Source organism: Apus apus, chromosome 3 (assembly GCF_020740795.1).
Source record: "Apus apus isolate bApuApu2 chromosome 3, bApuApu2.pri.cur, whole genome shotgun sequence".
Taxonomy (NCBI): domain Eukaryota; kingdom Metazoa; phylum Chordata; class Aves; order Apodiformes; family Apodidae; genus Apus; species Apus apus.
The window spans coordinates 67,479,177-67,492,448 of record NC_067284.1 but is presented as its reverse complement, the minus strand read 5'-3'; the positions used below and the strand labels follow the sequence as shown (position 1 = coordinate 67,492,448).

Sequence of the window (13,272 nt, the reverse complement as noted above, 5' to 3'; positions counted from 1 at the left end):
GATGGAATGTGTGTGATGTTTCTGTGTATTTAGGTAGTTTTGTTGTAATGGTATTCAATGGAGGGGGGTTCTTTATTTTGACAGAGTCAATGAGTGGCAATATAAAGTGGAAAAGGGTTGTTAAAAGCAAGAGCAGTCAGAATGGTTTGGGTTGGAAGTTGGGACCTTAAAGTTAATCTAGTTCAAATCCCCTTGCATGTGCAGCGACACCTCCCACTAGACGAGGCTGCTGAAAGCCCTATCCAACCTGGCATTGAACACTGCCAGGGATGGGGTACCCACAACTTCCCTGGGAAACCTGTTCCAGTGTCTCACCACCCTCATGGTGAAGAATTTCTTCCTAATGTCTAACTTTAATCTATCCTCTTCCAATTTAAAGCCATTCCCTCTTTTCCTGTCACTACGTGCCTTTGGAAAAAGTCCTTCCCCAGCTTTCCTGTAGCCCCTTCAGGTACTGGAAGGCTGCTATAAGGTCTCCCTGGAGCCTTCTCTTCTCCAGGCTGAACAGCCCCAACTCCCTCAGCTTGTCTTCATAGGAGGGGTGCTTCAGCTCTCTGATCATCTTTGTGGGGGCTGGAGAACCTGTCTGGTGAAGACAGGCTTCCTTCCCTCTTCCATAGGATGAGGAGGAAACATACTCTTTGAATCTACACAAACTTTCTGAAGAGACCTCTTACTTAGTTTTTCATTATTATTTGCCACCTTGGAAGTGCTTTGGGAAGACTAAGCAGACAGACAACCTGCTCCTCCTCCTTTGTTAAGTCGTTGGTGTTAAAGCTAGCCAGATCTGGCTGACTGAAGGACCAGAGCCTTTCCCCGGACTGTGAGGTGCTGGAAAGATGTGGCTGCAGCTTACCCCTTCTTTGGGTCCTAACAGTAGTGAAGCTGAGTGCAAATTTCTGAGGGGCTTGTGTGTGCATGCATGTATTTTGTGTGGACATGGTTGATCACAAATGGTTAGACACAGGCAGAAAGATATTTCCTTTAGAGACACCTACGTAACCACAGACAATGTGAATGGAACAACCTCTTTTGAACTGTTGCTGTTCAGGGAAAGACCTGCTGTTCATGTCTCTCTGGCAGCTGCCCCCCAGCTCCCATGATCCAGCTCTCAGACATTTTGTCTGACTTGCTTGCGTATATTTGGCTTGAAGTTTATTGGCGTATCTTATGCACAGAGAATAATGAGTGCACTCATGCAGAAAATATTGAGGGGTAAAGATTAATAAGAAGGTAAGACAGCGGTGGTCAGGTCCAGGGCTCAGTTGCACATGGGTGCTGACCAGCTGTCTGCTGAGGCACAATTGGCCCATGTAATTCCCACCTCTGGTTTCTCATGCTTATGCATCCCCCCTCCATCTTGACCCCTCCCTTTAATCCTGCCCTTAAACATTTCACAACATCTTATACATTGTCACAATTCCCCCTGAAAACTCCCCTCAGGAAGTTTTGCATGCAGATGTTTATGGACTAAGTTCTCCCTCAGGCATCCCATAATAAGTCTTCTTTTTTTTTTTATGGGACTCATTCTTGATAATTCACAATAATCCTCTCTCTTTTTCTTATCAGTTACCAAGTTTCTGGTTGAACTTCTTCAAGGTTGCACTCAGAGTTCCTTTCATGAGCCATTGATCAGTGTCTTATGAGTTCTAGTCGGTGTTGTTGTCTCTGTTATCTGCTGTTGATTGGGTTTGTGTATTTGCATGCTTAATTTATTACCTCTCCTGTTCTTTGCCTTGTCTTTCATGTTAAGTAGCAGTTAGGCAGATATCCTTGAAGTTCCTTGCCCTTTTTGAGCATTGGTTTGCAGGAGGTGCTGGCTTGCACCTGTCGATCCAGAGGCCTGTCACAAGTCTTGGGTGGCTGAATTTGTTGCTAGAAGAGACTTTCAGGGCCACATGAAGTTTCTGCTAGTGCTCCAGCTCCTTCTGGGACATGGCTGTAGCCATTTTTCAGCATAGCAATCAGTTCTCTCTGTTACAATTACGACTTACAATCTTTTTATATTTGTTTCATGCTTCAATGAAACAATGAAACATGTCATTGCAAACTGTAACAATTTATTATAACAATATATAACAATAGCAATTTACTATAACAATACGCTGCACATGATGTGAATGCCTAAACACAAACTCTGAGTTTTAGAGTGAATACAGAATTTGTGTGGTGTCATGGGATTTTCACCTCTTTCAAGAGTTTGGCTAGATTAGATGTAACACAAAGGTTGTTCAGTCACCTGGGAAGGGAAGTAGTTGGTGCAAGCACTTCTTCATTTCTTCCTGTGTCATCCCAAGCCAACAGGCAAGGAAGGGGCAGGTAGCATCGGAAAGCTGTTAGCAAGGGTTCTTGGTGTCTCTCATGTTGCCTTTTTCAACATACCGTCTGACTTCCTTTTATCCTTAGGAAAGCCCATATTAGAATCATAGGGAAAAAACAGGATTCTTTATTGTTTTGTTGTGTCTTACTGTGTCTTCCATAATTGAGTTTTTTTTTGGGTAGAACATTTGGACCAGTGGTTTGTTTCAGCTCTTACTTATGGTCCATACACCAGACCACAGAAAAATGAGATAAGACTTTTTATTTACCTTCGTCTGCAGCAAGGCTTAAATTGTTATTTTTGCAGAACTCTGAGATCATAGTACTTGCTTTTTATAAGATGCATGTGTGTAGGTTTGATTATGAATAACTCACAGGCAATCAAAAAGGTAGAAGCAAAGCAGTCATATGCTTTCATTGCTTAGTACCTCTCTATTAAAAAAAAATAAATTCTTTTTCTCCATCAAGGTGAATCAAGTCCAACTCGTCGAGAAGCAGTGAAGAGGAAGACTGCAGAATACCTTATGCGTGCAGAAAAAATTTCCAGTCTTTACCATAAATCCTCTGAAGATGCATCTGTTTCTATGGTAATCTTTAATTTCTCTTTGTCTGAACCAGAATTTGGGATAAATAAATTTTACTGTCTTTTAGCAAAGCATATTCGAGCTTGAGATTTAAAAACTTTGGTATTTCTCTCTTTTAGGAGGCCTGAGGAGTATTTTGTTGTTACATTTCTGTTAAACTGCTGTTATTTTCTGATTCTTGTTGGTTGCATTTCATAGCATTACACAGAGTGCTTGATTTAATCCAGGCCTGTTTTTTCACATGCTTTCCTTCTGCTCTGCAGTTAATGATGTAAACATTTGCGATCATGCTAAAGAATTTAAAGGTAAAACAAAAAAAGAAAACCCACCAGGATGTAACATTCCCATGATAATACTGTTTGGTACTGCAGGGAGCTGAAAGGCTGTTGGTTTCTTTAGCCTAGCACATAATGGTGTACGATAAGTGAGTCAAGCACACAGTAGGGGATGAGGTTGATTTCCCAACAAGTAAGTACTTAATTGAGCAAAGGTTCTTCCTGATCCTTTCAGACGGCTCTCTTGGACGTGTTTGAGTGATCAGCTGCTTCTTGATTTTTAAGGAGTTTCTGCAGTAATTCCCACCTTCTTAAGCAGAAACACCCTTATCTATACTTGTACAAAAGACAAACAACCCTTGTTCCAAGATACCGTCAATAAATTTCTTCTTTGTCCTCTGGGACTTATCTGTTCTTACTTTAGACTTTTACTGCAGTTGTGCTAAACTGTGTGATTATTGATGACTGCCCTATTGTAGTAAATATAAAAGTTACCAACTTCCTACCTCTCTACATTTATATGAAGTGAGGGCAAAAGGGGCAGAAGATTATTGCTGCTTATTTTGCACAGATCTAAAAATGCTTTAAGAAGACCACTTCTGCAAAAATGGGAAGCCTTATAAAATCCAACAGCCTAAAAAGTAAATTAAAAAAGCAAAAAACTGTGATTTTGAAGGGTAGCTTTTTTTTTATGTGGAGAACCCACAAGTACAATTTTGAGGATGTTCCAAATGGGATATATTTTGTGAGATTTGCAGTCTTGCTGCTGCTATGAATTGTACTTTGAACAATTTAGTATTTTTTACTGATATGAACTCCTACTAGGAAGTCTTTCTTTGGGTCAAACACCCCTGAAAATGGGGAAGAATCTATATTTAATGAAAAACTCAGTGTGTTTGGAAACCACAGAACAAGAAAAAAAAAACCATGAACAACCTATTTTTGCCTTTTTATAAGTTTAAAAACTAATTGTCGTTGGGAAGGAGGAAGAAATAGGTTGCATTTTTTTATGTGAACTTGAGAGGTAAAGTATTTCGTCTTTTATGCTGTACTGAATAAGGCACATGCCTTCTTTGCAGATCCAAAGGAAAGCAGGATTAATTGGGATAAGAGAAGAAAAAAAAAAGTGGTGAGAACAGAAAATGGTTCTCCTGTGTTGAAACTCAGAATTGACAAGTTAGGGCAAATCTGACTTTCACAAGCAAAATGTTGCAGCTGGGTTATTCTCCTTTTTTACAAAAAGAAAGTGCCATGTCCACATGATTTGGCTTTGTTTTACCTAAATCTGTAGAGTATTTTTATATTCTTTCTTTGCTACTCTTTGTAATACATAAATTTGACTTTTATCTTAGAGCTTTAGAATTTGCTGTTATCAAGGACAAATTGTGCTGATGGGTCCTTATGGTTGTGGTGAGGAACATCTTCTCTCCAAGTTGATAGCTGAAAGCTGGTCAGGAGGTCATAGTGGGAATCACTAAGAATTGGCATGCCCTGTGCTTTGGCTTGATGTCTTAAGAAAAGTGAGGAATGTGGCTCTTACTGCGTATTGGTTGCTGAGCAGACCTGAATTCTTACGCCTTAGTTACTGCTTACTGGTTTTACTGCCCAAGGTGGTTTATACTGGAGTTCACATGAATTTATTCCACCTCATGCAGACAGTGATCAGTGCACTGAAATGACTTGCTTCTATATACAGTGTGATTCTTGGGAGATACTGGTGAAAACTTTGTGTCCTTCTCCCAGAGAAATCGGGTCTATAGCATACAAGGTTAACGTGTGTGCCTCCTAGCACCATCACTGCACACCAGCTTGATCTTTCTCCAACTGCTGTTTACATGCCGTTGGTCATGCTGAGACAAGGTTGGTTTCTTACCAGTAGCACCTCCTACTGCTGTAGGTCATGCTGACTGATACCATCCGTTATTCATATGCTGGTGCTTGGACAGGATGTATATGTGTATGTTTAAAGCTGGTGCTTGGACAGGATGTATATTTGCATGTTTAAATAACATTGTACAATTCTCTCTTTGCCCACATGGTTCTGTGAAGACGTCTCTCACCAACTCTTTTGTGCTGGAGGGACACTGAACTCTTTGAGAGGAGCCACTACACATATAGGAAACATGGCCAAGTGCTGCTACACGTGGTAGCCCAACACAGTTTGAACCATACAAGTGAAATTGGTTTGCAAGAAAATGATGGACAAATACCGTACCTGTGCCTATATTACGATCGGCAGAGTGTGGCTTCATTATGGAAAGCATGGTTCAGTGCAGGGAACTTCATGGGCAGTGGGGATAAGCTCAGAAGTCAGGGGTTAAGTTCAGTTATTGTCCTGCACCCCTCATCCTCTCATATCTCCCAAAGTCTCAGTCTGTCAGCCATGTTTTGAGCCATGTGAAGCATCTCAAAAGACTATGCCTGCTAAGCGCACCCTAAGCCAGCCATTTGCCATCTGAACACCACATGAAGGTGAAGAATGTGGTTTTTTTTCTCTGGTCTGGGGCAGAAGGAAACGAGCCATTCTTACACAGCTTGAAGTGCTAGGCCCTTGCCTCTTTGAAGACTAGATTTCCCTCAAGGCAAAGGCCTTGTGTTTCAGAGCTGAAAAGCAAAAATTATCTTTGATGCCATGGAAACCAAACAAAGAACAATAGTAGTTTGTTAATTTGCTTGTCTCAACAAAAAGCCAACAGTGTAGCCCTCAAGGATAGCATCCTTAGCAACCACCCTGCTGCTGGGAAGTTTGAGTGGTGGAGAGAGGAGCACAAGAGGAGTTTGGAGAGCCCATGGCACTGTTAAAAAAAAGGTTATGGGTAGAGGGCTTAAGGATAGATAGATTTCTTGAAGCACAGGGAATTGACGCAACTGTGACTGACCATGAACTGGGAAGTCACTTGACAGGGTCTTGTAAACATTGAGAAAAGCCTTGCTGTGACCCCTAGGAGTAGATGTGGAAACAGCTTCTGGAAGTTGTAAACAGGCATGTGTAGACCTTCTGGAAAAACAAACTGCAACAAATGCAGTCCCTCTCTTTCTCCTCTGGCACAGCACAGCAGCTTCAAGGGCCTCCTCAATGACAGTGCTCAAGAATGCTATGTAACAGCAGCAGGAGGCTATTTTGCAGATTCTCAAGATTTATTTTCTCCTCTGCCATTTCACAAGTAGCAACTCTGGGGAGACATCTCCAAGCCTGAGTGGGAGCTGCAGTGACAGCTTTTGAATCACACTGGACTGTTAGGCAGAAATCTGCTGTCCTGTATAGCTGTCAGCTGCAAGGCCCAGCACAGCTACATCTACAGGCTGTGGATCCATTTTAACTTGGTTGGTATTTTTATAATGCCTTTTTTTTTTTTTTTTCACTCTTTGAAATTATTTCTGATTCTACCCAATTTCTGATTCTATGCCCAATTTTTTATATTCAGAATAGTTTCTTTTTGCACCATTATTAATGTTGTCTTCTAAAATGTCAATTATTTTTTATTTTTAAAGCAATTCAGTTACAAAAGGTAAACACAAGCTTGATACCCAAACAGTAAAAGCAGTCTTCATTCCTCATGGTTTTCATAAGATATCTTACTTCCTGAAATTCTCATTAAATGTGCATGAAAATTACATGAAATATCAAGAAAATACACTCCTGCAGTTCTGTGCATGTGTAAATTTGATGTAAAATAAGAAATACGGTCTCAAGGCTTCCAAGATCACTTGCAAGGTGTGTCCCAGCTTCAGGGAAGATACAGTCCCTAGTTGGTTAATCACTGGGGACCTTCTGAAGCACACCATAGGTCTGCTTGGTTCAGCTGCATGCACCTGGTTTTCTTCTGGTGCAGTGTGAGGAAGGGGCCAGGATGTTCTGCCTGACCAGGAGAGCTGGAAGCTCTTTCACACCCGTGGTGTAGAGCCTCGCATCTCAGAGCAGCAGTATCTGCTTCAAAATAAAGCATCTCCACGCTACAGTTGGCGTTCTGGCCATGCTACAGGTGGATATTTACTGAAGTCAGCAGACACAGACCTCTGAATGGTGAGGGGAGAACACATGTGGATGTTCTGCTCTGCACTGTTGTTTGTGAAAGTACTCTTTTTCATCCTAAGGTTCTGTGGTGACTGCTATAAAAGGTGGAAGCACCAGCAGTAAAATAATTTCCCGTCAAATGGTGTTTGTGTCCCCTGGGCTGGGGATAGTGCTCTTGCCTTAGACAAGGTTAATGTGAGAAGCTATTCCTCTTGCTAGGCTGGTGGTGTATTTCTCTTTCTGCCTCTGCTTTTTTAACTGTTGGCAGCAATGCAAAAGCTGAGATGAGCTGTTGCCATATTTTGTTGTGTACCTTGCAAAACTAGAGCCTTCTGAAGGCCACAAACTTCTGGGTCTTTGTGGAGGCCAGCATCACAATCAGCATCCTATTTTTCTACTTGAAATTAACACACACTAGCCATAAAGTGATGGTAGGAAAGAAACTAGCCAGAAGGTAATAGCAATCCTAAGACAGATAACTCTAGATGTGCAGCTCAGAGTGTACTCTGGAAATAGTTTCAAAATGTACAGGGCCTAGCCACAGGAGAGAAGACCTTTGGATACCTGAGCAGCATGCCTCAGCATTTGGACGTTTGGACAGGCTGCTGAAGGCCTTTTGCAGGCAGAGGTAGCCTCCCATTTTCTTTAGAATATTTCAAAAGGCAAATGAAGCTTTTGACTTTTACCCTCCTCCTTTCATCCACAGTGTAATTACTTACTAGCAGTTTTCCTTTGTGGCATATTTGTTAAATATTGCCTCAGGATGCTGACAAATTAGATACACAGCTTCTGCCTCTTAGAAGCAGAAAAATCAAGGAGTTTCACCTTCCTCTTCCTTTACAGTTGTGCAATAGAAGTGTAGCTAGGGAGGCCAGGTTATTCTTAAAAGGAGTTTGGCATTCAGCAACTCTGCAAATGAAGTTGCCTTATTTGTGAGGAAGAGATCCAGGTCTGTGGTTCTAGTAGAAGCTGCATGTTGAATTTTTGGAGAAGGATCTAATGAATTCTCCCAGTCACCAACTAGAAGCTTCTGAAAATGTTTGTTAGTGTGCCAGAGGTATATTTGATGCTTAAGAGGTTGATCTTTGTCCCAGAAGACTTCAGTTGAAATGCTGTTCCTTCCTCTGACATGCAAGCTTTGAGTTTACCCTGAGAAACTACAAAATGTAGCACGGACAAAAATCTGTGCATATTAACCACTTGAATAGTTAGCACCTGCCAATTCTCTTGCTATGGTATTAATTAATTATAAATAGCTAACTACCTTTTTAAAAGCAGTTCTAGGAATAATTTCTGTTGTGCACCTTGTTATTAAAAGGATTTCATAAAGCTTATTGGAGAGCACGAGAAGCCTATTTATAATTCTGTATTTAATGTTCTTCAGACTTAAAAAGCCTCTAATTTGCTTTCTTCTCCTCAGTGATCTCTGAATTATTTTGTGTCCAGAATACCTCTAAGGCTTTGATTGATTATTGTGATGGGGTAAGAATTGAGTAATTGATTGCTAGGTGCCATTAAGCATGGAAAGTATAAAAATGCATTATTTTTTTTCTTATTTTTTCCTCAATGTTATCTCGATTATTTATTTATTTACTTGCAAGTTGTTTTTTTCCTTCCACTAAGGACAAACAGAAAACTTCTCCTTTCATCTTCACTCTCTCTGATTTATGATAAATTTAGTTTCCTTCGGCCTGGCATTTGCTTCAGCAGGCAGTCTTCCTTCAAGTACCACCCTGATTGATGTATAATCTTTGATATCTTCCATTAGCCTCCAGGATCACTAAGTTCAAGGCCCTCTTGGAACCTAAGGAGTCCTGCCGAGGAACTGAAGGCCTTCAGAGTCCTTGGGGTGATTGACAAGGTAATTCTTCAGTGTCTCTTCAAGAGTTCAGTCATAAATCGACTGCATGCTGGTATTTTGTCTTTGAAGTTGTGGATCTTAAGGATATGAAACAAAAGAGGAAAATGACTCAAATGCATCTGCACTTTAAAATAACAAAAGTAGAAGAAAAAAGGCTTTTATCTAAGCAATTCATGTAAGGTCATGCAAAATATATTTGAGCTACAGAATAAGGTACGATTGGTGGCATTCAGTAGGGTGAGGCCTGCTTTTATAAAATGAAGTCATGGTTACAATACTGGGGTAAGGACGAAGACGTGTTTTCAGTTGAATAAACTGGTGGTTACTTGAAATATAGAAGGGTAGAAATTTGAACTGTCACTTGAAATGGTGACTGGGGGGACACATGCCTGTTCTCCTTCACTGAGAATTTGTAATAGAAACCCCTAGCAAAACAGAGACTCACTAAGGAAGCAAATACTATTTTTGATTTGTGCAAATAATGTCTTGCAAAATCCCAGGGTGTTACCCCTCTGTAAACAGTGAAGGACTACATGGATTTTTTTCAAGCCCAATTAAGAGGCCAGAAGAATTGCTGCATGGTTTTGATAATGCTGATTAGTTATCATCTTGCAAAATACTTTTAAGATGACATATTATAAATACTTTTAAGACGATGCATCAGTCAACAATGTGGCAGTGGCTAAGGCACATTATAAAGGCTCATTTCCTTTTCGCCGTGCCAATTCTCTTGTGCCTTTTGATAGTTCCTTATGTAGTCCCTGCTTTTTTGCATGATGTTACTGATGCATTTTCAGTTTATGCATTTGTCACGTGCATCAGAAAACCTGTAGCTGGGCCCTTATGGTCTGTATTTCTTGGTGTTTCTTTTTCTTGTTGAACTGCACCTAGCTGTGTGGACTGTTTTTTGTTTTTCTTTGCCAGTTTTATTGTAATTATATGCATAAGTTGATGAGTTCTCCTCAGAGGGTGATATACATTAGGTTCTTTTTATAGCACACAAGGTTTTCTCAGCTCTGACTTCATTTTACCTTCTTTCCTCAGTTATAAGTATGGAATTTAGGCTGTGTTTCATTCTGTATCATATCAGAGAGATAAGTTGGAGATAACATGTATCTGTTGGATTAGTGGGCTCTAAATTGATTAGTAGCCACTAAATGGATGCAGTAGGCACAGACTTTTGTGAATTAGTTTGACACTGTGAGGATGCAGAAGTGTTGGATATGAACCAAGAAAGACCTTTTTGGTATCTTTGTTCTTGTATAAGAATAATGAAGACCAACTGGAGAAGGAGCTTGATCAGAATGAAGCTGTTAGGGTCCTTCGTGTTACCGGATCTCCTAGATCTCTCTGAACATGTCCCATGTGTGAGCTAAACATGTGCAGATCTTAGAGGCAGAGATGGGAAGAATCAGGGTTTTGGTGATGAGATGAATACAAGATCTTAGTGGAGGAGTAAGAGGTTGGTGCATACAGCTGGTGTGCTCATGTGTAAACAGGATCATAGGGTCAGAGTTAATGTTTAATTATTATATGAAAAAGGAAGCAATATTCTTTCAGGTGGCTTATGCTCTGCCTGCTTGCTTCCCGATTCTCCTTATTCCAAACTTAATCTTAATTCCAAATATGCTTTTTTCATATATTTTTCAGAGTTCATGAAGTTGTGAGGCAGTTGAAAAGCAGTTTTAAGCCTAAATGTTCAGAGCATGTTTTCTTAGGTTTTATAATGCACACACAAAATGCACATGAATATGAATCAGAAGTGTGCACATGTACCTGTGGAGACAATGCCTCTGCCTTTCACTTAAAGCACCATCTCACTTCCTTCCTCACCATCACTGTTCTTCACTTGCTTCTTGGCTTGCATGTGCCCTAAGGTGCACGTCATGGAGAAATCCAAATAGATGTGTAGGTATCCTTACTGGAGCCAAGCAGATTACATAGTGTGTTCTTGAAAATGGCTGCTGATTTTCAGAGCCAGTGTCTAATATGCCAGGCTTTTGGGCACATCTGTAATTGATTCAGCATCACGCAGAGTTTTGCCTGAAAATCTTCTCTTATTCTAACCATGAGGCAACTGCTTCGGTTTCAGCAGAAAATGGGTGTGTGGGTAGTAATGAGCCCTGGTGTTTTTACTGCTGTCTTCCTGAATCCTGTGCAAGTCACAGGCTTAAACACACTGACTTAAAAATCATAATGGTTGGTTTCAGACTTGTTCTCCCACTGCTGCTTGAAGCCCAGGGTGGTGTCTGTTTGCTACAGTGCTGCCTCGAGAAAACCAGCTGTTAACCTGCACTCCATCAAATGCTGAAAGGTTCAGTGTCTTCCCTTAGAGTAATGCCAGTCTTTGTTCTTTTGAAGCCTCTTGAAGTGTTCTGAATTGGCTTCATTTTCACAGACAAATGCTTGTTGCTACTTGAAACTGGGTTTTTCCAACTATTTTAGGCTAGGCAGAATAATTATACATTTTATTTTAGCCTAGTTTATTCCCAATGTTCCATCTTTCCTTCTCTGTCTGCCTTTCCACCTTCCTCATCACCTGAATAATTTTTGCTGTGTTGACCCTTTTCTGCTGAATCTGAGTTAGAGATCTTAGCATTATTGAACTCTTTAAAATATTGTGAAAATTTGCAGAAGAATGGCTGGCTATATCTGTGCCTCGCCTCCCGTCCTTCTGCTCATGCAAAGGCAGTGGTATAAATCCAACTCTTTTAATAGGCCCAACAGGACCTATACTTTGCTTGAGGAAACAAGGTTTCTTGAATTCTGCTGCTGCTGTGTTTGCTCACTCCATGGTGTCAAAGGTTAACTAGGTAGTGTTTGCAGGTGTTTTATGTGTTTATTATAGAGAGAGTCTCTCTGTGAGTAGGTTTCTGAAAACAGGGGTTGAATCTAGTTATAAAGGTGGCTTTTGTCCTGCAAATGTTGTAGAATCTGAGGTGCTGCGGATCAGGCAGCAAAGCTCTTATTAGCATTACCAGAGGTACTGCATTGAAAAGAGGTGGACATCTAAATAATTTAGCTACTGTAATCACCAACCAAGAATGATCACTTATTTTATCAGTTCCTATACCTTAGCAAAGGCTTTTGCTTTCCAAAGTTGCCTAATTAAAAATCAAGGTTGCAGATTCTGTGCTGTTTCTGCCCTAGGCAAATTTTTTCTTTGAAGCTACAACTGGCCCCCAAAGAAACAACTTTGTTATGGTGCTGCGGGATAGCTTCACAATGCTGTTTCAAACCCGATTTCTTATTCTTTAGAACTCTTTGTTATTTAGATTAATTTGATTTAAAGATCCATCTTGAAAGAGTGCATTAAGTAATAACTATGCATCTGTAACCAATGACTGTCTTTTATGTCTTTCTGTCCCCTCCCTTGGTCCCCTATCAAACTCCATTGTCTGGTCACTGGTGTAACTGTGATCAGTTCTTCTATAAGTATCTGTACATTTGGGCTTGTTGTTCAATACACTGTTTGTTAAGCCTTATTATACAGTCAAACTTTATAAAATAAAATATTCTCATCAAGGCCTTGTGAAAATTATGCTGGGAATTTTTGAAGGGGATTCTACAAAGTAGATAACTCCTGTTCTGAAGAACTGGAAGAAATTCTGTTAATCTTTATAGGTTATTTTTTTTGTGGCTATTGTGCTATTGTGAGAAGTTAAAACTCTTGGTAGTACATTTTGATGATTTGACCTTAGAAATATGCACAAGAGCCAAATCAGCACTATTGATAATTTAGAAAGTGTGATTATTACTTGTCAACTTGATGAGTAAAAGTTCCAAAAAGCAGAAGTATAGATTGTGTTGAGTTCACATGCAGAATCTGCAGACCCATAGTTGAATTCAAACAGGCTATAATGGTTTAAATAGAATTAATCAGAGGATAGTAAAAATGTGCTCTTTTTATGGAAGCATGTGTGCTGCGAATGTTAGTGTTTGTTAGAAACTTAAATATTTGGCATTTTATTTTGAGGTGAGGTTGAAGACCATTGCAGTTGTTGACCATAGCAGATGTTTTCTCTCACCTGGCTCTCAGGTGCACACTGCCAAGCATCGTTAGATCATCTTCTGGATTTGAATGAGTGGCTGTGTGTACACAGGTGGTGTGGGGAAAAGGGAGCATGTGAACAGCACGATTGATTTCAGACATTCATTCTTGTTTCAAGACACTGCTTAGAAAGGAAAAGTGTCTGAAAACATGTTATAATGAATTCA

At 40.2% G+C, this 13,272-nt stretch overlaps 1 protein-coding gene across 7 annotated transcripts in view; it reads left to right on the top strand.

Moving 5' to 3' along the window:
* Positions 1-13,272, top strand: part of RPS6KC1 (ribosomal protein S6 kinase C1) — a 142,389-nt gene that overhangs the window by 85,112 nt on the left and 44,005 nt on the right. For 6 of the 7 annotated variants that reach the window (XM_051616321.1, XM_051616320.1, XM_051616323.1 and 3 more), the window contains 2 exons: positions 2,788-2,906; positions 8,962-9,054. The exons of the other annotated variant lie outside the window; for it this stretch is intronic. In XM_051616321.1, coding sequence (XP_051472281.1) covers positions 2,788-2,906; positions 8,962-9,054 — 212 coding nt within the window. The remainder of the gene's footprint in view (positions 1-2,787; positions 2,907-8,961; positions 9,055-13,272) is intronic. 7 annotated transcript variants of the gene reach the window in all.